General features: G+C 37.5%; 1 protein-coding gene across 1 annotated transcript in view; it reads right to left on the reverse strand.

The window, feature by feature from the left end:
• Positions 1–24362, reverse strand: part of Dph1 (diphthamide biosynthesis 1) — a 39045-nt gene extending 14683 nt beyond the window's left edge. The window contains exon 1 of the mRNA XM_090388240.1: positions 23505–24362. Within this exon, the coding sequence (XP_090244366.1) occupies positions 23505–24271 (767 nt within the window). The 5' untranslated portion in view covers positions 24272–24362. The remainder of the gene's footprint in view (positions 1–23504) is intronic.
• Between the last annotated feature and the right edge of the window lie 861 nt (positions 24363–25223).

Here is a 25223-nt window from a genome sequence, read left to right on the forward strand (position 1 = left end):
TACTGCAGTCATAGGCGGAATGTATTAAAGGGAGATCTTGTCTGAGCAATCTGAACGGATATTATGATGCGGCATCAAAGCAACTGGATGCAAAAAATAATTTTTACATCATATGTTCATATTTATCAGCAGTGATTCTTCATGCATTACATCCTTCCTAAAATAAGGCGTCCAGATATGCAGTACTCAATACCTGACCTTTACACTGCAGTCCTAGCAGCATTTCGGCTACTGATGAGGGTATATCAGGCTTAATATTTAAGCAATGTCTTATACAATGGGATAATCACCTCCATGTCCCTGCTAACAAAATTCTTGTAAAACATTGACAGTGATTTTGCTAGCAGGTTGATATTCTATGGAAAACACTTCATTACATAAATAATGGAGTTGCTGGTTAAAGATGCATTGCAGGATCATCTAGACAAGACTGCAGCAATAATTCAGACACAGCATGGGTTTGTTAAGGGAAAGTCTTGTCTGACAAATTTGATAGAATATTATGATGTGGTTACAAAGGAACTGGATGCAAAAAATAATTTTGATATCATATATTTGGATTTCAGGAAAGCTTTTGACACTGTTGCGCATGGAAGACTATTGTACAAATTGGAGCAGAATGGTATTAAGGGTAAGTTGATACAATGGATAAAAGGATGGTTAAGTGGGAGAAGACAGAGGGTGGTAATCAATGGGTGCTGCTCTTCTTGGACTAATGTTATTAGTGGAGTCCCACAGGGTTCAGTGTTAGGTCCACTGTTGTTTTGTATATTTATCAATGATATTGATGAAGGTATATCAGGCTTAATGTCGAAGTTTGCAGATGATACAAAGGTTGGCAGGGTTGTTAATGACAGTAATGGCAGTGTGCTACTGCAACAGGATCTAGATAATTTGGGCAGATGGGCTAAGAAGTGGCAACTGACGTTTAACCTTGACAAATGCAAAGTACTGCATATGGGTAGAAGTAACCTCAGAGAAACATACCAACTGTGTGGTACTACACTTAAGGTGGTAGAAAATGAAAAAGACCTGGGAGTAATTGTGCAGTCAGATATGAAGTTCTCTGAGCAATGTCGACAGGCTGCCAGTGCAGGTCATGGGGTTTTGTCAATGATATATAGGAATTTTGCTAGCAGGGAAAAGGAGGTGATTATCCCTCTGTATAAGGCAATGGTCAGGCCATGCCTTGAGTACTGCGTACAGGTCTGGAGGCCTCATTTTAGGAAGGATGTAGATTTACTTGAGCATGTACAGAGAAGGGCAACAAGATTGGTGAGGGGAATGAAGGGATCCGCTTACCAAGAGAGGCTTAAGTTCTGCAAATTGCAGTGGCTGGAAACTAGGCACCTGTGCGGTGATCTGATTGAGGTATATAAGGCCTTGAATGGGTTGAGCACGCTGAATTCTGATGGGATCCTTCCACTTGTTCGATTACGAACCTAAGGGGGCATAAATTCAAATTAAGAAAAGACAGATGTAGAATAGATGTGCGGAAATTTGCCTTTAGCCAGCGGGTGGTTAATTGCTGGAACAAACTTCCATCTGTCGTTGGGGAAGTTGATAGGTTGAATAAATTTAAGGAGGAACTGGACAGGCATTTGGAGGGAATGGTGTGATTTTTTTTTTTTTTTTTGCTGATGCTGCATAAGCTCATACATTTGCTTTCTTGCATCACATGCCACTACTACTACTACTACTACTACTACTAATTTGTCATTTCTTTCTTGAATTTATTCAAACTACAGGTAACCCTCATATAACACAGCAGTTTGGTTCCTACAAAATCTCGTGTAATGCGAAACTGTGTTATATGGGACCAAGAACCAGTACAAAGGGGGGGGGGTTACGTTCCAAAAGCTAACAAAATACACTATTTTTTTATAACTATCGGAAACTTAATTTTTATATTAATAACTTAATATTTTAACTTTATTTTTATAATAGTAGTAATTTAAATAGTAATAATTGAACATACATCTTACCTTACAAACTGTGATTCTTATATGTGAGAGAATGTACGTTCATTTAATTTTCTACCTCTTCATCGCTGCTAAGCACAATCTCTTCTGCACATCTGGATTTCGTGTGCCTTCTGCTCTCTTTAAAAGCCATGAACTGCACTCTTCAAAATAACAATTACTTTTAATGGTCTCAAACAAGCACAAGTTCAATAGCCCAGAACCTAACCCAGAGATTTTCCAACAAAATACAGTGGACCTCCACTTTAAATAATACATGAAAATCGGAGGAATATTTTACAGTTAGCAAAATAAAAATAAATTTTTACTTACATACATAGCTTAATGCACTCTAATACAGAACTTAACATATGTATTGTAATATCATCATCATCAGCCATTTTCAATCCACTGCAAGATGAAGGCCTCTCCAGCAACTTTCCAGTTCCTTCTGTTTTGAGCACTGGCCATCCATTTACTACCCAAAAAATCACGAATTTCATCTATCCATCTCCGCCTTTGTCTTCCAGGTTTTCTTCTAGCTCCTCTTGGGTACCATTCTGTTATTTTCTTAGTCCATCTGTCATCATGTCTTCGAGCTATGTGCCCTGCCCAAGACCATTTTAGTTCTTTAGTTTTGATAAGATGTCCTTTACTTGAGTTTGCTGCCTAATCCATGTGTTTCTCTTCTTATCTAACAGTCTGATTCCCAATATAATTCGTTCCATTCTTCGCTGTGTAGTTCTCAACTTCTCTTCCATTCTTTTGGTGAGTGCCCAAGTTTCACTTCCATAAGTCATGGTGGGGAGTATACATTGGTTCATTATTTTACGTTTCAGACAAACTGGGATATTGCTCTTCAGTATGTGACAATATTTCCTGAATGCTATCTCTTCTCTTGACTTCCAGCCATTTACCATTATTACAGCTAATAACTTGTCTGGGATAAGTATATACTTATACTTAGTCATATACTTATCAATTACTGCTCCTTCAATCATTATTTCCCTTTCCGTGGCATACTTGTTCATCATTACTTTTGTTTTAGCCATATTCATCTTTAGTCCAAAATCCTTACTAACTGTGCATAACTGATTAAGATTTTCCTCTAATTCTTTGGGATCGTGGCTTATGACCACAATGTCATCTGCAAATCGTAAATGGTTTAGGTACTCTCCGTTCACATTGACCCCTTTCTGCGACCAGTCTAATCTTCTAAAAGCTTCCTCAAGGGCAGCAGTAAACAGCTTCGGAGATATTGTGTCTCCTTGTCGAACTCCTTTCTCGGTTTTAAATTTGCTACTGTCTTTGTCTAGTCTAATAAAAGAGGTAGCACTCTCATATATTTTCTTCAAAATCATAATATATGGGGTATCTATGCCTTTTCTTTCCAGTGCCCGAAACATTGCCTTATGCTGTATGGAGTCAAAAGCCTTTTCATAATCCACAAATGCCAGGCATAATGGTGTTTCATATTCATTTGCTTTCTCCATTAGCTGTGATATTATGTGAAGGTGATCCATAGTTGAGAATCCTGTCCTAAAGCCAGCTTGCTCTTTCAGTTGATTCTCATCAAGTATTCTTTCTAATCTGTTAGTAATGACCCTTGTGAACAACTTGTAGATGTGGGATAACAAGCTAATTGGTCTACAATTTCCAATTTCTGATTTATCTCCTTTCTTATACAGCAAAACTACGATTGCATTATTCCACTGCTTAGGCGTCACACCTTTTCTAATGCACTTTGTGAAGAGCCTTGCCAGTTTTTGTGTTATGTCTCTTCCTCCTAATTTTAACAACTCTACAGTAACTTCATCTTCCCCCCCGGGGCTTTCTGATTCTTCATTTTATTCAGTGCATGTTCTACCTCATCAGGAAGAATATCGGGTATGTTGTATGTGTTGCTACTTTGCAATCCATCTTCCCCACTGCTGGTATCATTCCCTAGCTCCTTGTATAATTCTCTATAGTAGTCTTCTGCTATTTGAATTATGCCTTCTCTGCTGTTTATAAGTACACCATCGCTATTCTTCAGTTTCAGTATCATTTGTCTTTCTGTATTACTGCTCATGGCTTCTGATTTAAATCCTTTGTTTTCCCTTAATGCTTGTTCTACTTTTCTTGTGTTAAATCTTCTTACGTCCTCTCTCTGAGTCTCTTTCTAATGGCTTCGCATAACTCAGTATACTCAATTTTCTCCCTGTCAGTATTTTTCTGGCTCTTCATTTGTCGTCTTCGGTTCATCATGACAAGTGTTTCTTGACTAACTTTTTCTTCTTTAGATTTCTGTTTCCCTATAGGTTTCTTGGGCTTTATCACTTTCAGAAAGTTGTAATATTCCTCGTCGATATCTTGGTCCTGAGCAGTCTGCAGAAGCTCAAACTTGTTCTTAAGTTTCAGTACATACTGCTTTTTCTCCTCCTCTGTTATCTCAAAGACCTTTGTATTATTTACTCGAGTGAGTTTTTTCCTTTCCTTTCCTACATCTATATCAAGTGTACATCTTACCATTCTGTGATCACTTCCAATCTTTACCTTATTCAGGTATTCTGTGATCTTTACCTTATTCAGGACGGTAAAATTATTCACAATATATCTTCTGTTAGTGAGGATGAAGTCGATTTCATTAGTTGTTAATCCATTTGGACTCTTCCATGTCCACTTTCTTGAAAAAAAGTGTTCATTACTGACAGTCCTTGAGATTCTGCAAATTCCACAAGTCTTTCACCTCTTTTATTTCTTTCACCAATTCCAAAATTTCCTATAGTTCCTCTTTCTGCACTGTTTTGCCTTTTTCCAACCTTAGCATTGAAGTCCCTCATAATAATAGTGTAGTGGGTTTTCTGCTTATCTAGAAGACTCTCTATTTCGGTGTACATTTCTTCAACCTCTTCATCATCATGGCTCGATGTTGATGCATAAATCATTATAATCTTTAGCTTGTACCTCTTAGAAATCTTGAGTATTAGTCTTGACACCCTTGGTGATGTACTTTTGAATTCCAAAATGTTGTTTTTAAAATCTTTATAGACCAGAAACCCAACTCCACCTTCACTCCTTTCACTGTTTCCATTGTCCCCTTATAGCCCCTCTAAACAGAGACCAAGTATCCTCCCTGGCGTCTACTCTAATTTCATAGTTTTCCTCCATTTATTTAGGTCCTAGCCACTGAAATCCGAGGAAAGTAGATGGCAGAACCTGCCAGAGCACTTTAGAAACACTTTAGCCTCCCCAAGGCAAGGTGTGGTAATGTCGGGTCCCACTAAGGGCCTGGGCTAATTGAGCAGATGAACAAAGGTTACAACACACTACATAGCACATAACCCATGCACCTCAAAATCTCTGGCCTGATACAAATCTCACTCACGGAAATAGGAGAAATCTCAAGAGCCATTAGACACCAACATACATTACATCTTATCTAACTATACAAGTTTTCTTCCAAATTTGGTCATTTAGGTGAAATTTTATGAAGGATGTGCTTTGTTTAATCGGCTTCTAATAATAAGACTTCCTGCTTCCTCCATTGACGAATCATCTCAGTAGGCGGTGGTCCGAAATTTCATTCTGCTGCTCTGTTCCCGTGTTCTTTGGCATATTGTACTACTTTTAGCTTAAATCCAATAGTATAATTTGTCCCAAATAAATAGCTACCGCAATTAACCGGCAGTCCAAATAACTGGAATACACTGTATATTAATTTTATCTAACATTTTATTGCTTTTAATTCTAGTTGTTAATGTATTTTATTTTTACAAAAAAATTTTATCCTGTCTTATTTTATCTTATTATTATTTTAATAAAGTTTCAGTCATAGACAGTTGGTGTATTCCATTGCAGTTATTATGAGTCAGACAATTGCCAACCCGACAGACCTATTTGAAGAATAGGCACTTGCCATTAATTAGGGCTCAAATGTATAAATGGTTGTAAATGTAAATCACTTGTTATTCGAACAACAGCCTGGTAAAAAGTGTACTAAACATAGCAGTTAAATACTTTATTATTAACTCTCAGTTTTGTACATGTGCTGTATTGCCACTTTTGGGCACTTTTTTTTTTAAGGTAAAGTAGACTCTCAATTTTCCGGGATAGATGGTAAAAAAAAAAATTCCCAGTTAATCCAAAAATACAATAATTTCCCCGACATATGTAAGAGATACGTTCTCAGATTTCTTATGTAACTCGGGAATGACTAAAAAAATATTACTACTATATCCCTGATATGCCAAAATTACAAAAACCACATAATATCCTCAGAAGAATGAAGAAAAATAGTTATACATTTTTAATTAGTTCAATTAAAAACTTTATCTGGAGAGAGCAGTGAAGTAGCCAGAGTGGCACATAAAAAAAGAAAACAACATGAAAGAAAAAATACATGTTATTGTAATGTAAAAACTGATTTATATTTCATAGCCTTGGTTATTATAGTTGACCTCATTGGTGCTGATCACTTCGCTTCTCGTATTCTGTCTTTCTCCTTTATTGTGTTCACCATTGCCACTGACAAATCTGAATTCCGCGCGGGCCATTTTCCTACATCCTTATTATTTTAATTTTCTGATCCAACTCGATCGCCTTCCTTTTCTTGATAGACTTAATAGTACCGCTGTCATTCTCTTAGTCAGCACCATGATAACGGTCAAAATGAAATTTTCTGAAAAAAACTTCATAGGGTAAAGGCAAAAACTCACTATTATCACTCCACGTGAGCTCACATTTTACTAAAGCACATTATGGAAGTCACTGCCATAAAATAATAAAAACAATTTGCACTTTCCAAGTTACTGGGCTTTTCTGTTAGTGCAATTAATTATAAATGGGTAGTAAACTCAATCTTATTGCATTTGTGATAATACCAATAGCTGGAATTCTGTGAGTTGTTATATTATGGTGAAACGTGTCCCCTTCATATGAAATCTTCAGTCATAAAAAAATTATAAATAACGTAATGCAAGTCCGAAGTTACGTAAGTCGAGGACTTGCCATATCAAAAAAAATGTTCAGCAACCTATGTAAAAAGTATGGCGATAGATAAAAAACTTAACACGTAGAAGTTACGTAAGTCGAGGACTTGTTATATCAAAAAAAATGTTCAGCAATCTACGTAAAAAGTATGGCGATAGAAAATAAACTTACCACATACTACTCACGTGTCCAATACGATGCTTCCCTTTATTTTTTACGATGTCAATTTTAAATCTAATAGCTTCCCTTTATTTTTTAAAATGACATATATGGTTTGGTCACCAACATTATAATGGTTCTTTAGAGCTTTTAACGGAAGCACCATTTTCAAACCTTTAAATAATTAAGTTTTTGTTTAATTCTCTTGCGTTTGCCCATCATTATCGCAATTTCTAAACAAAAAAAAAAATTCTGACATTCCTGACATAAACAGCAAACAAAATTTGTCCTTTTGTGGTGTGACGGAACCGAACAATCAACACGATGCACTAAAACAAACTAAACATTTGGTCTCTGTTTTTTTTTTTTTTTGAGTGACGGGTGTGAAGCCAGCAGGGGTTGCAAGATAATAGGCACAATAATCTCCTAATGATGACTTATACTGCTGCTTCTTGTGGCTTATTTACAACTCGGAAAACATCTGTTTATACCTATTCTAGTTATTACTTGAATTTTATGATTTCTGGTTTTTTTTTTTTTTTAATTTGGAGTCGAAGTGTCCCAGTTAATCCACTTCTCGGTTAATCTGATCCCGGTAAATTGAGAGTCTGCTGTATTTATAAGGCAAAAAGTGTCTTATAAGTCGACAAATATGATATTTCTCCCCATTATAACTGATTATCTCTCGCTTTGCAGTGCACATTTTTGTTTAATTTTTATTTAGTTTTACATAATTACTCTTCCAAATACTTATTACATCCTAAACGAAATCATGCCACCAGAGGTCATGATAACTTAGTGAACTTGGAGGTTCCTCATTTGTTTTTTAAAATAAATAATGTCACAATATCCTGTTTTTAGATTTTTAAGATTTTGTCGAGTCCATTGCTAAGACAATTATGTGTAGTGTAATAAAACAGAAGGTACTATCCCTCTCTCTTGGATCATCTTTCTTTCATTAATTAAAGCATAACGAATTGTTATTTTATTATTATGGTATTAACCCTGATAGGAGAACTGGTTATATCGATCTTTAAAAGAACCACAAATTATAATTATTACTGAGAATGAGGAAATGTGAACCTATTGGAAGGGGTAGTGTAAAAAAAGGAGGGAAGGGTGGATGGCAAAACAAAGTACAGTCAGTCCTCGTATAGCATGATAGTTGCGTTCCTAGAAACCCTCGTGCAATGCAAAATCGTGCAATATAAACAACAGGCCCTATGGGAAAAATGGGGTTAGGTGCCGACCACCCAAGATTGAACACACATTTGTAACCAAAACATTATCAAACACAATAAATTATCGTAATAAAATACTTACGCATTTTATTACGACTATTACATAATAAAATATTACTAATGCTTTTATTTCTATCGTAAGCAAGCTTGTTTTTTGTTTGATTTTCTATCCAAACAGATGACAGCCATTCCATCTCTACCAATTCTTTGCATCTTAATCTAATGGATTTTAATTACACTTTGATTTGTTCCTGCTATGAAAGTTGTTTTTATTTTCTCTGCATTCTTTCTAATTCCCGGTGTTGCCTCATTTAGGTCTGTAGCACGGGCAATATCACATGGTCTTTCATTTTGCTCAAAGCATTTCACAATTTCATATTTTTTCTCTATCAACAGAGGCGGACTGGTCATAAGCCTTACCAGGGAAACCCCGGTGGCCCTGAGGCCGGTGTGATTTTGGGCATAAACCATAGTATGAGGCCACTATAAATTTTCCCGGGTAAGAATTTTTGACCCAATCCGCCTCTGTTTATCAATATTGCTTTTCTTTTTCTCTCTGAATCTACAGTATCTTCACCAGGATGCTTCCTTTTCGCACTTTTTAAGTATTTTACTCATTTTTAGGGAATAAAGCACAATTACAAAACGAGGAGGCAAGCTTGATACATGTAAACAAAGCTGCACGTGTGTAGCAACTGAATAAACAACACCGTAAAGGCTGAGATTAACACCTCACATTTTACTAAAGCACATTTCTAGGGGTTACTACCATAAAACAATAAAAACAATTTCCAGTTGCATTTCTGCTAGTGGAATCTGTTTATAAACTCGATCTAATTGCATTTGCGATTATACCGATAGCTTTAATTGTGTTGGTTTTTAAGTTATTATGGTGAAATGTGGTTCTCCTTCACTGATATAAAAAACATAAATACATTTTCAGAATCTTCTCTTCATTCCTATCGTGTTGCGTTATGTTGGGGTGATTCCGTGTTCGACTGCCATTTCTTGTAAACACAAAGGCGAATCGTGCATAAGCAAATTCGGTTCGTGTTATATAAGATATCGTTCCCCTATTTATAAATCGTGTATGATCGAATTCGTGTAGTGTAAACACGTGTTATACGAGGACTGACTGTACTGAAAACAACTTCCTATTAAGTCATATTACATGAGTATTAGCAGTAACCGCTTTTCCTAAGAGGTCCCCACCAGAAACACAAGTTGATGTTTGTATAAGCCTGAAATTTATAACAATGTCCCTTTAGGGATTGGATGGATGAATGGAGGATTATTGAATCAGAAGTTAAACTGACTCTCCCCAGAAAAACATAAAACAATGCTGAAATTTTGATGTCGATCTAACTTTCTTGAATAATATCCAAAGGTCCAACTAAACACATTTCTATAGGGTTGCTAAATGATCCTAAAATATTCTTAGAGACTAACAGATCATCAGTTGAAGATCTCATGTCAATCCCACTTAATGGGTAATGACAAAACATACTTCCACATGTGCACCTGCGGAAGGGGGTTAAGTGGGCTAAAGATCCCCCAGGTACTTTTTTTTACATTATATAATTGTATTCTCAAATGTTGATGCTTAAAAAGCTACCAACATGGAACATAAGAGATCACCCCTACCAGAAATTTCTGGGTATGCCACTGCATATTTTCATTTATATATAGACAGAAATAACTCTAGACCTCATAGGAAAAACCTGTAACATTTCTGTAATAATGTTACCCATTTATGGACTAATTCAATGGAAAGGTTCGGTGAAACACAAGTAGTTGCTCTTGACATCTCAAAGGCTTTTTAACCTGTTTGGCATAAAGGTCTTCTAAACAAGCTTCCATCTTATGGTTTGCCAACTGTTTTTAGTAATTGGTTATCCAGTTTTCTCTCTGATCGCTCACTGAAGGTGATGGTAGATGGCTCTCTGTCTTCTAACTTCTCCATTAATGCCGGTGTCCCCCAAGGTTCAGTTCTTTGCCCCACTCTTTTCCTCTTATATATCAATGACCTTCTTCCATTGACTGGAAATCCTATCCATAGTTTTGCCGATGATAGCACATTGCATTCAACTTTCCATTTTGAGAAACTTTGTCCTGCTCAATCAGCTTCAAGTTCTCGAAAATCTGCTGCCAATTCCTTAAATGCCGATCTTCAGATAATTCTCCAGTGGGGGAAAGACAACTTAGTTGATTTCAACCCTTCTAAAACTCAGTCTTGTCTTATATCTTGCAAAAAGGATTCTTCTGCTCCTATGCTTATCTTTAGTGACACTCCAGTTTCTAGGCAAAATGATATATCTCTTTTGGGGATTACCCTGACTTCTAATCTCTCTTGGCACATGCACATTACAAATATTGCTTCCTCTGCATCTAAAAAACTTGGTTTTCTCTTTCGCTCTCGGCGTTACTTTTCTTCCAAACAGCTGCTCACTCTGTATAAATCGCAAATCCGCCCTGCCGTGGAATATTGTTCCCACATCTGGGGTGGTGCCCCCAAAACCTCTCTCGGGCTTCTTGATTCCATTCAGAAGAGGGCAGTTAGGTTAATTAATGATTCATCTCTAACAGAGTCTCTCCACTCGCTTTCTCATAGACACACTGTTTCTGCTGCATGCCTCTTTTACAGATACTTCCATGGGCACTGTTCTTCTGAATTGGCTTCTATAATTCCCGCTCTCTCTTTCAAAATAGTCCGAACACGTGCCGCCACCAGCCAACATCCATTTACTGTCCAACTTCAAACCCACAGAACCAACTTTTCATCTTCCTCATTTATTCATTCAACTGCCGTTTTCTGGAACAACCTTCCTTCATACGTATTTCCTGAAAATTACAATCTACAGAAGTTCAAGTCCAATGTCAACAAATATCTTCTTTCGTCTTCTCAACCTCCAACCCAAGCACGGTACTAAGTATTATAGGTTCTAATACCTCTCGTGTTTGGGGTTCTCATAAAAAAAAAAAAAAAAAAAAAAAAAAGGATAGAAGTGCATCAGAACCCAGTATTTCTGCCAGGAACAACTGATGTTACCAACAGACCCTCAGATTTAAAGGAAGAACCAGGTGTTTCTGCTGGAAGCAACCATGCATGTTACCAACAGTGTCAAATTTTAGAGGAAGAGAATAAAGAAAGCATTATTATTCATGTGACGTGAAGAATTATTTATTAATTAATTATTATAATTCATGGGTAGAGAGAGCATTAACAATTGAATATCGTTAACATGTAGTAAATTCAATATCAATGAACCCTGAGAAACTGCACTAATAATAAGAATAGTGCCCACTGATAACCACTCTGTCTTCTCCCAATCAACCATCCCTTTATCCATAGAAGTAACTTACCATTAATGCCACAGTGCTCCAATCTGTAAACAGTCTTTTACGCATATAACGTGTCAAAAGCCCAGTTTTTGGGATGTAAAGAAAGCAATAATCGTGATGTGCTTATGAAAAGTGAGAATTAAAAGCCACGGTAATCCCTAACACAGAGATATGTAATCATCATGTCCAGAGATCTGAGTATCATCAAAGATAAGCATAGGATCATAGACTACTTTTTACAAGATATGACTGAAATTTAGAAGGATTGAAATTATCTAAGTTATCTTCACCCATTAGTGAATCACCTGGAGAAGAACGTACTTAAAGAACTGGTGGTGGAGGTTATTTCAGATGAAGTTGTTTGTGCAGGGCAAGGTTTCTCAAATCTGGAAGGTGGAATGTAACATGCTATCATCTGAAATACTAAGGACAGGATATCTAGTCAGTGGGAAGGTCAATAAAATACAAGAGGAAGGAATGGAAGAAAGAACTGAACCTTTGGATTCAGTTCTTTCATGAGTAATTACAGACCTGTTAGTTTAAATTCTGTTCCAGGGAAAAAAATGAAATCACTGGTTATACATAATACAGGACCATCTAAACAAGAATGCAGTCACAGCATAGATTTATTAAGGGGAGATATTGTCTAGACAATTTGAATGGATACTACGATGCAATGACAAAGGAACTGGATGCAAAAAAAAAAAAAAATTTTTGATATCATATACTTAGATTTCAGGAAAGCTTTTGATACCTTTGCACATAAAAGACTACTGTACAAACTGGAGCACTGTGACATTAAGGGCAAGTTACTGCTATGGATAAAGTGATGGTTAAGTGGAAGAAGTGGTCATATGGGCACTACTCTTCATGGACTAATTCCAGAGTTCAGTCATTGTTCTTTTCAATATTTATTAATAATATTCATGAAGGTATATCAAGATTAATGTCTAAGTTTGCAGATGATACAAAGGTTGACAAGGTTTAAATGACAGTAATGATGGTATGCTACGGAAACAAGATCTACAAAAATTAGTTCAATGGACTGAGAAATGGCAGTTGAAGTTTAGCACTGGTAAATGCGACATACTGCATATCGGTAGCAGTAATCCCAAAGTAACATATCAACTGTGCACTATTACACTCAAGGTAGTGAAAAGGACCTGGAGTCCCACAAGGTCTGGTGCTAGGCCGATTGTTGTTTTCTGTATTTATTAATGATATTGGTGAAGTTATATCAGGCTTAAAGTCTAAATTTGCAGTTGATATAAAGGTTGGATGGGCGGTTAATAACATCATGCTGCAACAGTAAAATCTGTAAAAATTATGCAGATAGAATGACAAAAGGCAACTGAAGTTTAACATTGACAAATGCAAGGTACTGCATATGGCTAGCAGAAATCCCAGAATAACATATCAACTGTGTGGTACTATACTGAAAGGGTAAAGTGTATTTAATGTCAAACAGCACCAGGGATTCCCCCATCTCCACGCTGCTTTCATTGTAGGTGTAACAGTTCACTGTAAAGGCCAGAGATTTAAAAGTGTGGATCATGTATATGTGTAACGTTGTGTACTGTTGTTCTTCTGGCCATTTAGCTGCTAGGCCCCTGATGGGCCCCAACATTGTCCAACTTGGCCCCATAGAGACAGACCAGGTAACCAGTAGCTCTATATTTTACCCTGGCAGGCAGGCAGGCCCTGCCACCTAGTTTCCTGAGATTTCGGTGGCTAGGGCCTATGTAAAAAAAAATGGGGGGGGGGGACGCTAGAATTGGAAGGCCAAATATCGCTGATCACAGTTCAGTTTTGCGTGATTAAATTTAGATGTGTGGGATGTATGCTGGTGTACTGACAGAGTAGGGAAGGAGACTGAAGGCTGGGGGAAAATGACAGAAGTATGGAAAAGACAGAGAAGATGCCCCCAGATAGTCAGTGAGGCATGCCCATCAGAAGAGAGGAGCAGCAGGGAGGGGGGAACAGAGTTGTCCCCCCTGCCAGGGAGGGTAAATTAAAGCGAGCTAGGCTAGGGTCCGGTTCGGATCACCCACTGGCATGCTGTCAACAAGGTTCATTGTCCTACATTGATAGTTGGTCTGAATGTCATACGTCAGGCGATGGTCTCATTCTTGTGCATGGTCTCATTCTGATTGTTGGTCATATTCAGCAGGAGTCATGTCCACTATTATTATGGGTCCACTTCCTTGGGATATGGCGTTGGGTTTTCTTTTCATTGTTGTCTATTGTTGTAAAAAGACCTGGGGATAATTATGCAGCTTGATATAAAGTTCTCTGAGCAGTGCAGACAGTTCAGTGCAGAGAGGGCAGCTCACTGGGTTTTGTCAATCATATAAAGGAACTCTGCTGGCAGGGTTATGAAGGTGATTATCCCATTGTATAAGGCAAAGGACTGCAACAAAATATTTATTGTTGATGACTCACTGGTTGGAAATTAGTAGTTGTAACTTTATGTACCTTCTTAATCGTATCTTGTATTTGCTGCAGTTTGGATTATGAAGACAGATTACAAGAAATCTTTGGAAAAGGATGTGAAGAAAAACAGCAAAGACTTCTTTACTTATATAAACTCTGGAAGAAAGGGGATGAATCAGATTGGTCCACTTGATATCGATGGTTTGACTGTTGATAATCTTGCTCAGATAGGTGGAAACTGAATGAATATTTTGCACCTACATTCACACATGAGGAATTTTGTAGGGAAGTAGAGAACAGAAGCTTATTAAACTAACAGGAAGCTAAATGATTTTGTAATAACTGAGAGAAAAGTGGACGAGAAATTGTTGAAGTTAAACATAAGGCATCTGGGGTGGCTTTCTTAAAGAGGCAGCAAAGAAAGTAAGCAAACCCTTAGCCATAATTATGACAGCTTTTGTGGACTCAAGCGAGGTCCCCACAGACTAGAGATGTGCAAATGTATCCCCAATTCTTAAAGGGGGATCAAAGGGTGACACGAGTAATTACAGACCTGTTAGTTTAGCTTCTGTTCTGAGGGAAAATAATGGAGTCACTGGTTAAAGAAGCATTAAAGGATCTAAACAAAACTACAGTAATAATAATACAGACACGGCATGGGTTTGTTAATGAGAAGTCTTGTCTGGCCAATCTGATTGGATACTATGATGTTGTCACAGGAACTGAATGCAATAATAATTTTCATATCATATACTTGGATTTCAGGCCAGCTTTTGATCTGTTACACAAGGAAGACAACTGTACAAATTGGTGTGGTATGGCACTAAAGGCAAGTTACTATAATGGATAAAAGGATGGTTGAGTGGGAGAAGACAGAGTGGTAATCAATAGACACTGCTCTTAGTGGATTAATGTTATTAGTGGAGTGCCCCAGGGTTTGGTGTTCGGCCCATCGTTGATTTGTATATTTATCAAAGATATTGATGAAGGTATATCAGGCTTAATGTCGAAGTTTGCAGATGACACAAAGGTTGGCAAGGTTGTTAATGACAGTATGGTACTGCAACAGGATCTAGAAAAGTTGGGCAGATGGGCTGAGAAGTGGCACCTGAAGTTTAACATTGACAAATGCAAAGTACAGCCACTCCTCGACTTACGTAAGGGTTGCATTCCGCAGAACTCTATGGAAGTCGAATTTTACGTAAGTTGGAATTTCCCACAATGCTTATGCAACATTTCTTAAAGGAAAAATTACAAATTTCAAAATTATAAAATTAAAAAAGAGAGGAGACAGGCATAACGTCAGCAAGTTTTACCTATCAAGCATCGTTGCCAGAATTAACTCTCCAGCTGATAAGCACACTGCTGCGAAAGTTGAGGGCTCTGGAGATTTAGAAAGAGTTTTCCCAACATATCACTCATAATCGGCACTGGCGACTTCACTGCATACTTTAACATTTTGGAAACCAGCACAATGCTTGAACCTATTAAACGACCCGTTGCTTACCACGAATTTGGCTTGCGGTTCACCGTACTTATCCTTAATATCTTCATAAACACTTCTTGCTTTTGCTTGAATGGCCACTGGACTCAGGAGCACTTGCTTCTGAATCTGATTTTCCATCCATATTATTAATAGCTGTTCCATCTTCGATATAGCACCTGAACGCTGTTTTGTGATCACTGTTGATCTTAAATGCATTGATCCTTTAACATGTTCTTTTATACATGCACTGTCCCTTAAAATAGTATTCACTATTGAAGCAGTGAGACCTAATTCCGTGCAACAACCAAATCTTTATGTTAACGCCTTTGTGGCTCGCCACGTACAGTTTGTTGATAGTGGAGCATATTCTTTCAACACAATGCTTTGATTCATATTTTCAGTTTTATGTTTGAATTATTATATTAAAATGGATCTTTTGTTTATTATTATATCTTTCTTTTCATTATGTGATTTTTCCCATTCCACGAAGGGTAGTGGTATCCGGTGAATAGGGTAGTTATGTCTGGTTACTATTACTGGTCAAGGAACTCTGACTATCCCACAGGTGTTCAGGATCATGACTTTCTGAGTTCCTTGTAGGTGTTCTCTGGAAAGCTTACTGCTGCTAAGCTCTTATGTAGGTTCTTTGTAACTATGCTGATAGTCGATGTGACACAATTAATTGCCACACCCATTTGTACCACATGACCCATATCCCTCTTCCCCCATTGGCTATGCCGATAGTCGTGGTTGTTACTCATTCAATATGCCACATCTCTCTAACTTCCTGTCTAAAGTCTGTGCACTTCCTGCTCTTTTCCTCATAGGTTTTCTGGAGGTTTCTAGTGTTGGGCACTGCTATGTCAATCAGGTAGGTAGTCTTTTCCTTCTTGTCAGGAAAAAAATGTTCAGTCTGTTAAGAAAGATTATCTTGTCCATTTTTATGGCACAGTCCCAGTAACCTGTGGGTCTCTAGTACAGCCTGAGGTTCATACTTGTAATATGGTATATTTTCTTTGATCAACTGGTATTCTCTCACTAGTTTCCTAATGTATTATCTTGGCAACCCAGTTGTGCTTATGAGTGTACTGTGTCTGGGTGATCACACTACATCCCACGATGTGCTGGATTGTTTCTGGGGCAAGGTGGAATTATCAGCATGTGTCGTCTGTCACTCTGGTCTTCATTTCTTCCTATCTTCCATTTGGCTCAGTAGATTGACGATGTTTTTCAGGAAATATTCCTTCGAGCTTTAAATCTTTTTACTCTTGTTGTTCAAAGAGGTGTATCAAACTCCTTCCTTTTTTATAGGCTATGGTCAGTTTCTCAACAGTCACTTTCAGATGGTGTTGGCAACTTTCATCATCACTGCCCTGGTCCTTCTCATGATCTTCCCTGTATGGTATTAGTCCACTCTAAGATCCCAAATGTTAGTACTGTGACTGAGTACCTTTTTATAGCTTTGACTATGTTCCCTCCATTTAGCTCTGCTTTTAGCAGGCTCCTTAGTCACTGATGCTACTTCTCAGTCAGGCATTCCTTGATCTCCTTGTGTTCCAGATGTGCAGCTAGCATCATCATCCCCAAATACTTGTAGGTCTCATCATCTGTCATGGCTTTGATCTGTTTACAGGTTTTCCTTTTGTAGCCTTGTCCAACAGCTACTCAAGGTCACATCAGGATTGCCCCCTGGTGTGATCAAATAGCTGTTGGAGTTGCCACCTAGGGCTTGATGTCATCCATGTACATCGGGTGGGAGACTGTGTGTACAGGTTCTTCCTCCATTCTTTAAGGGTATATCCATACTTGCTGGTATTAAGCATGATAGATAGCAGGTTGAGTGCTAGACAGAACCGCAGTGGACTCAGAGTGGAAGATTACTCTCCTGATAGGGATTAGTTTGGTCTTCGTGATCCCCTCGATGGTGGTCTTCCATATCACCAGTTGCTTCTATGAAGTTTGTCACTGTCAGGTTGATTTTGTAGACATTCAATGTCTCTATCAGTCAGCTATGGAGCCAGACCTTGTGATAGCTGATATAGGCTATGTATAAGCTGTAGTTCTTTTTTGTAGGCTTGCTATATAACTGCCACATCAATGATCAAATGCTCCTCCCATCCTCTGCTTGCATTCCTTCTGCTGTTTGGCCATGATATTCTGGCGTGGTCTGATAACTTCTTGATTATGCATGTGGTCAGGAAACTGTACGTTGTTGGGAGACTAGTTATCAGTCTGTACCTTGCTGGTTTTTGGTATCTTTGCCTGTAGGCTTCAGGTAGGTGATACCTTGAATCAGATACTCTGGGATTGTCTTGGGGTGCCTTATTACCCAAGTGAACTGCCCCACTAGGTGCTTATATGTGTTCATCCGTTGCTGAACTTCTTGTACCAGTAGTGTGGATTTTGTCTAACCCTGGGGTAGACACCAGTAATGGGATTTTCTAATCTGTTGTACTTCTTCCTCATTAATCTCCCATTCTGCCATTTGGGTATCCTTAGTTTTTTCCATTCTAGGTTTATCCAGGGGGAATTAAATTTATGCTCCACAAGTTGTTCCAGTTCTCTTCGATCGCCTTCTGGTTAGGTGGTTGTTACACTCCCCCTCTCCTCTTATCAGATATTGCTGTAGAAAGCTCTTTAATTTTCAGTGAAGCTCCAGTTTTTTTCCCTCTAAGTGCTCTTTCTCTCTCTCTCTCTCTCTATTGGTGCAATACCTTGTTGAGTGCAAGAAGGTTCAGGATGTCTAAATATTCTTCTATTCTCTAATTCTTGGTCTGGTGTTTTTTGTGAGTGTTATCTTTCTTGAGAATGCGCTTTACTTTTCCAGTCGGCTTCTTGCTTCTATTTCCCCATTGGTACTGGGTTAGCTGGCTTATCTTGACTCTTAGCTCTTCTATTTTCTGCTGAAGCCATTTTCCTATGCTGGTAGGTCCTTGTTTTTGTGTTTCTTGTTCTGCTGGTCTCTCTTCCATTAATCCTGGTGGCACATAATATAGCTGTGTGGATGGTGTCCATTATTACTTCATTGTTGTTGTGGTAATCTGATATTATTCATTAATTGAGGTGGTCTCTCACTTAAAGCAGGATTCTACTGGGTCTCTGCTTTGGTATGTGTGAGGTCCATTCTCTCGAATTCTGCTGCACTGGGTTGTACTCCTTGTTCTTCCTCCTCCTCCTCTAGTTCCAGTTCAGTGTTTTCCGTATTATTTGTTCTTTTCTATAGTTTGTCACTCACATCCTGTTTGATTTCTTCCACGACTGCAGGAGCTATCAGGTTATTTGTGATAACGGTCCATCTCTAGTCCATTATTTGCTTTTTGGTGACCTGAACTTTTTGGAATCATTTCATCCAGTTGCCGTGTAGTTCGGTTTTGTACACTGTCATATCAGACGAACAAATTCATTTTGATGCTACACTTCATGCATTGGCATTTCTTCCCATCATGGGTGGTCACTAATGCAGTTGTACTCGAAGGACTTCCAGTTGGTTGGGCTGGATGATTTTCCCCTTTCCTTGTAGTAGCTATACAGGGGACAGTACCACTTGCTTCACTGTTTTCCATGGAAGATGGATGCCAACTTTTCAAACCGACTCCTCCATCTAAGGCCTGAATGCGAGTAACTTCATACTGTGCCACACTCAATGCAGTAATCTCTCTCTATACATTAAAAACATTTTCCTCCTGGCGATACTTATTCGACCTTGAGAATGCTGCATGGTAGGATAGCGAATGGGATAAGAGGGATATGGGTCATGTGATACAAGTAGGCGTGGCAATTAATTGTGTCACTATAAATGCACATGTAAATAATTACATAGGTCATTCCCTGATTAGATATCGATTGGTGAGTTTCAACAAGTGTCTGGAATCCATGACGTTTTATTTGCTAACGTTAACACAATGCCACTACCTAGATTGGCAATCACCGATTCCAAGAGAAAACGACGTCTACAGTCTGCACGGAAATATAAAGAGAAACATGCTGAAAGGTTATGAACTAATCAGAGAATAAGTTCAGTGACAAACGGAGCAAGTGGAAAATCAATGCGACAGGAAGTGTAGTTAATATGGATGAAGAACATGCCAAAACTCAGCGAACCATTAAATGGCTTAGGCGTAACGTAAGATAGTCACAAGATCCTGATAACAAAGAAACCACTGAAGTATCATATTGAGATTTAAGTGTGGCACAGCGAGCATGGGGGTTTCAAGAGCGAAGCGAGCAGAGGATAGAGCCCCCTAGTAATTATTATTATTACTATTCAAATATTCTAATTTTCATATAAACAAACCACACACAAACGGGTTTTCCACAGGTCCGGACTGCCACTGTTTTAATACTTGCAATAATTCCTTGCTAAATAATTATATTTGAAAACTTTAAAAACTGAAAATTAAAAGTATAATTTTTTTTGTTTATAGCAAGCCCACACATGAGAAGCTTTATCAGTGATTTTATCCTGCAAATCTGAACAATGGCAGCCACGGTCTTAAGGAAAAACTGCTCTTGTGTCACTGCCAAATGTAACAGGAAGCTTGAAAAGAATATTAACGAGTGATTTCATGAAATTATTTCAAATTTACAATTTAGTTCAACATGGGAATAAATAATTTTTTTTTCATTTAAAAATATTAAATTCAAGGTGTTTCCTGGATTAATTTGTACTGCTGGAATAATGTCAAAATTTTGTGCAATAAACATCTATTTAAATTTGGCAGTAATTAATAGTACAGTGGGGCTTAGACTTATGATGACATCAACATGTCTGAGACCATTGTAGTCACCTTTGCGAAAGCAAAAACCCTTCCCCTAACTCTTTATTTAGAGTCAAAGATCTCAAAGAATAGATCATCATGAGGTTATGTTTATATTCTTTACAAAAATTCTAATTTAATAAATATATGTTAACTATAACTATATGCAGTGAAATGTTTCTCTTATTCTAATTTACAAAACTACTTAATACTCATATCATATACCACAGTGTTTAAAGGGTTGATTCAGCATCAATCAAAATGCAAAATAAAAATTTGCCATTAACCAGGCAAAAATTTAAACTATGACTGACAAGGTCCTAAACTGAAATCAGAAGTGTGTTCTAGTGAGTAATTTTGATAAATAAGTAGTAAGTAAGAAGCTTCCTATATCTAAAATAAAGGTAATCCCTGTTGATTTATAATATAATAGAATATAGGAATTATTGAGCATTTAATAGCTCTCAATTATCAAATAAAATTTACTGACCATAAGCTTTCACTTCCTGAAGCTCAATGATTGTCAGTAACAAAATCACAGTAAGATATTACTGGACAATTCACTGACAATAAAACTCAGCAGTGCTTGCTTTTCATTCATTGCTCCTAATATAAGGCATAAATTCAAATTGAGAAAAGGCAGTTTTAGGATAGATGTGCGGAAGTTTGCCTTTAGCCAGTGTGTGGTTGATTGCTTGAACAAACTTCCATCCATTGTTGTAGAAGTTGATAGCTTAAATAGATTCAAGGCAGAACTAGACAAACATTTGGAGCGAGTGGATAGGTGAAATTAGATTTGTGAGGGGGTTTTTTGGCTGATGCTATATAAGCTTGCTTTCTTGCATCACGTGCTAATGCTAATATGGACTGAGAGGGCCTGTTATCAAATCATATTAGGTCCTCCTACAAATTTTCCTAACATAGCATAATGTTTGCATATCATTCAGTGGAACTCAGTTGTGTAATTAGTAATGTAAACCACTAGAAAACAGACTCTGGCAAAAAAAACTTTTATTTATAATCAATAACAAAGCAACATCAAGAAACATATCAAACATTTTGATCATTACGTATTAACAGGCGAATCTAGTTTTAAAAAAACTAGTACTCTTTCAAATATTATATAACCTAAAATTTGAAAGCATGCTTTATTTTTTTTTAAATTAGTGGCATGCAATGGCATAACATTCTAGAAAAAAATAAAAAAGGCTTGATCTTAATGTGCAGTTTGATTGACAGTAGCTATCAGTCCTGATTAGAAGCAACCAAAGAGAAACAAGCATTACCGAGTCTGATTGTCAACCTAGCCACCCTCCAATAATAAAAGATTATAGTTTTGAATAACACAGGCAAACATAAAGCTTTTTATTACTCGTATAAAATAATAAATTTTCTGTTTATACTCCGGGACGACCAAACAGTCAGAGGAGTTCACAAGATAGACAGAATACAAGAAACAGCACCGTATTCAGCAGTCACTCAAGGCATGTGTACTGATGCACCCACGCACCTGATCACTAGGCTATGGCGGCCTGAACATATATTACATGTACTGTCATTTTGTTCTAATAAATAACTTTTAATAAAAATGTTTAGTTACAGAGTGATAAAAAAGGGTGTATTTTTATGTATATATTACATAAACATACAAGAATTGCTTTCACACAACCCCCCCTACCAACAAATCATTTTCAGGTCACAGATTCTGAAGGATGAAAACTCTAGAGGTAAGAATAATTAAGGGGCCTAGATGCAAAACTTGCCAAAGTCCATTTTTTTTATAATGCAGGACTTGACAAATTTCAAACCTCAACTAGTTTTGAATCTAAACTAAAATGTTACATTAGATTTTATACTGGACTTGAATTTTGCAGCTCTTTCAATTAACATTTGATAGATTTCAACCTAAGACTCGTGTGACACTCATAACTCAATCACAAAGAAATGGTGAATTTTGCATCTAGACCCCTCAATTTCAATATCTGCAGATTTCAGTAAACCTTTTCGCACATGAATAACTGCTGTATAAATTGGAGCAGTGAGACATTAGGGATAAGTTATCACTACTTAGATAAAGCAATTATTAAGTGGTAGAAAACAATGGTAGTTATAAATGTGAAATGCTCTTTGTAGACTAATGTTATGAATGATGTACTAAAAAATTCAATGTTGAGCTGATTATTTTGAATATTCATTAATGATATTGATGTAGATAATTTCAAGTTGTCTAAGTTCGCTGATGATACAAAGGTGGGCAGCGTAACCAGGATAGGCCACTTTAAGATCTGAAGTAGGCAGATAGGCTGAAAAATAGCAAATGAAGTTTAAAATTGATAAATCCAAGATACTGCACTTCAGTAGTGGAAATTCCAGAATAATATACCATTTGGGGAGTCAGGGTTGTTGATAATCAAAATGACGTAGAGATAACATATTGTTTTTTTTTTTTTTTTTTGATTTGGTAGTTATTGGCGCATCGGCTTCTGTGGCCATATTGCACCTCCCAAGGTTTTTGCAGTACTTTGATCCAAGCCCGAGGCGGGAATCGAACCCGCGACCTTTGGGTTGCCGGGCAGGTACTTTACCCACTCGGCTAGCCCGGTCGGCCCATAACATATTGTCTAACAAAGTTCTCTGACCAGTGCACTCATGTGGTTCTCTCAATAACGTGCTGAAACTTTGCTAGCAAGGATAGGAAGGTGATTATCGCATTTGTAAAAAGCTATAGTTAAGTCATTGCTTTATACAGTGCAACACATACATACATACAAGGGGATGTGTTTAAACTGAGAAAGGCTGAAAACTAGTCTTTAGTTGGTAACTGACTGTTGGTATGAATTTCATCTAGTATTTGAAGGGGAATATATGCATAAATTTAAAGATGGAAAAAACAGCTAGTTAGGCTGGAATACTAATGTTACAGTTATGCATGACAGGAAACTATGTCAATATTCTAAATAACTGTAAAAATTTGTTTTTTACTAGCTCAGCATTACACTTATCTAAAAACTGTTACATTTAAAATAGTTATGCATGAAAGGAAAGTATGTCAATATTCTAAATAACTGTAAAAATTTGTTATTTACTAGCTCAGCATTACACTTAATAAAAATTGTTACATTTAAAATTTTATATAAAACGAAATAAAAATCACCTGTATGCTAGAAGTTCTGGGTTAGCAATCATTATTGCTTCCAAATGAAACCGTCCATCACCCAAAAAGATAAGTGCATCAGCCTCAACTTTCCTGGGTGCTGTACAACCCAGCACTTCACCTGGAGAGAGAGGTTTACTTTGGGGAATCAGTATGCGAAAGCCTTCATTTCGCAAATCTGCGGATACTGTTTGAAGTGTAGAAATAAACTGAACTGTACTTACCATAGCGAGGGAAGTCTCTGAAGCAAAATTGTGTCTTATGGTATTTGCAAAATGCAGTGAATCAATTTTAACATCAACAAATATATATAACATTTGGATACCATTCGTAATATCTACTGGTACTAAACAACTGTGTCCATAATGCACCAGAAAATCAGCACCCAGGGCACGTGCAGTAAAATCATCAACGCAACATGCACCAAATGTTACATCTCCCATTATTATTGTTTCGATGTCTACAAATTTTTCGAGAATATCTGCAATTGTTAAAGCAAACATGAGTAATCCTTCTGGGAACTGAAGGGCAACACATTTCGCGTTGTTCTGCTTTATTCTCCACAAAGTCTTGGGAATTTCAAAGTTATAATTTGAAGGTAACACTTCAAGGGCCTTTTGCAGTTCGGAGTTGTCTAACAGCTCCTGTGGAATTTTGCTTACGAGTCTTCGGGGGAACACGCCGTCTTTTTTCCAGTTTTTCCCATATTTACGTCTATCGGGGTTTGCTTGAATCACGACAGTGGCACTATTGTCTATTACCTCCATAGTATATTTTGTTCGCAAATAAAGTTATATTTCCACAAAAAGGAAACAGCGCAAAAACGAATTTAAGCCACAACACATCACTGCATCACACAGCCTGGTTAGCTATCGTTTATTATCAGCGCCACCAGTGAAAGAGTGGGACCTAACAATGCACAGAGTAGTATTTACCTGGTTTTTTTTTTTTTTTTTTTTTTCATTTGAGAAATATGCCCCAGAGGCTCACTTCTGGTGAATATGGGCTTGGCACACCCAAGGTCCTGAGCGGAATAACCTCTCTCTCTCTCTCTCTCTCTCTCTCTCTCTCTCTCTCTCTCAGGGTACCTTGGAAAATTTTTTTGGCCGGTGGAGCACAAACCTCAGGCTTACTTGCACCATATGACTAATATTAATAACAACTTGTTGAAACCTTTCACCGTGTTCATAGGAGACCGCTCACAACTTTTCAGGAAAAAAAGTCTAAATGGGAATGTAGGAAATTAAGCTTTAACAACAGGTCTTGTTTTTCGGTCATTAACCTACGATATTTGAAAACTGAGGGTGATAAGAACTTTTAGGCACATATCTCAGTTTTTGAACTTATTTTCTATGACAATGTGTTGAAATTATTACAGGGAGGAGGAAATTGATGATATGGGTAGCAATAAACCAAGAGAAACGTACCAACTGTAGTGTACGTTTAGGGAAGTGGAAAGTGAAAAAAGACCTAGGGGTAATTGTGTAGTCAAATATGATGTTCGCTGATTAGTGTAGACGGGCTGCCAGGGCAGGTCATGGAGTGTTATCAATGATATGATCATTGCTTTGTACAACTGGACAAACATCCAGTTGTAAACCGCAATGGCCAAGACACACGTAGAGTACTGTGTACAGATCTGGAGGCCTCGTTTTAGGAAGGATGTAGAGTTGCTAGAACGAGTACAAAGAAGCGCAACAAGATTGGTGAGGGGAACGA

This window comes from Mastigoproctus giganteus, chromosome 14 (genome assembly GCF_048544385.1).
Source record: "Mastigoproctus giganteus isolate SK-2022 chromosome 14, ASM4854438v1, whole genome shotgun sequence".
Classification (NCBI taxonomy): domain Eukaryota; kingdom Metazoa; phylum Arthropoda; class Arachnida; order Uropygi; family Thelyphonidae; genus Mastigoproctus; species Mastigoproctus giganteus.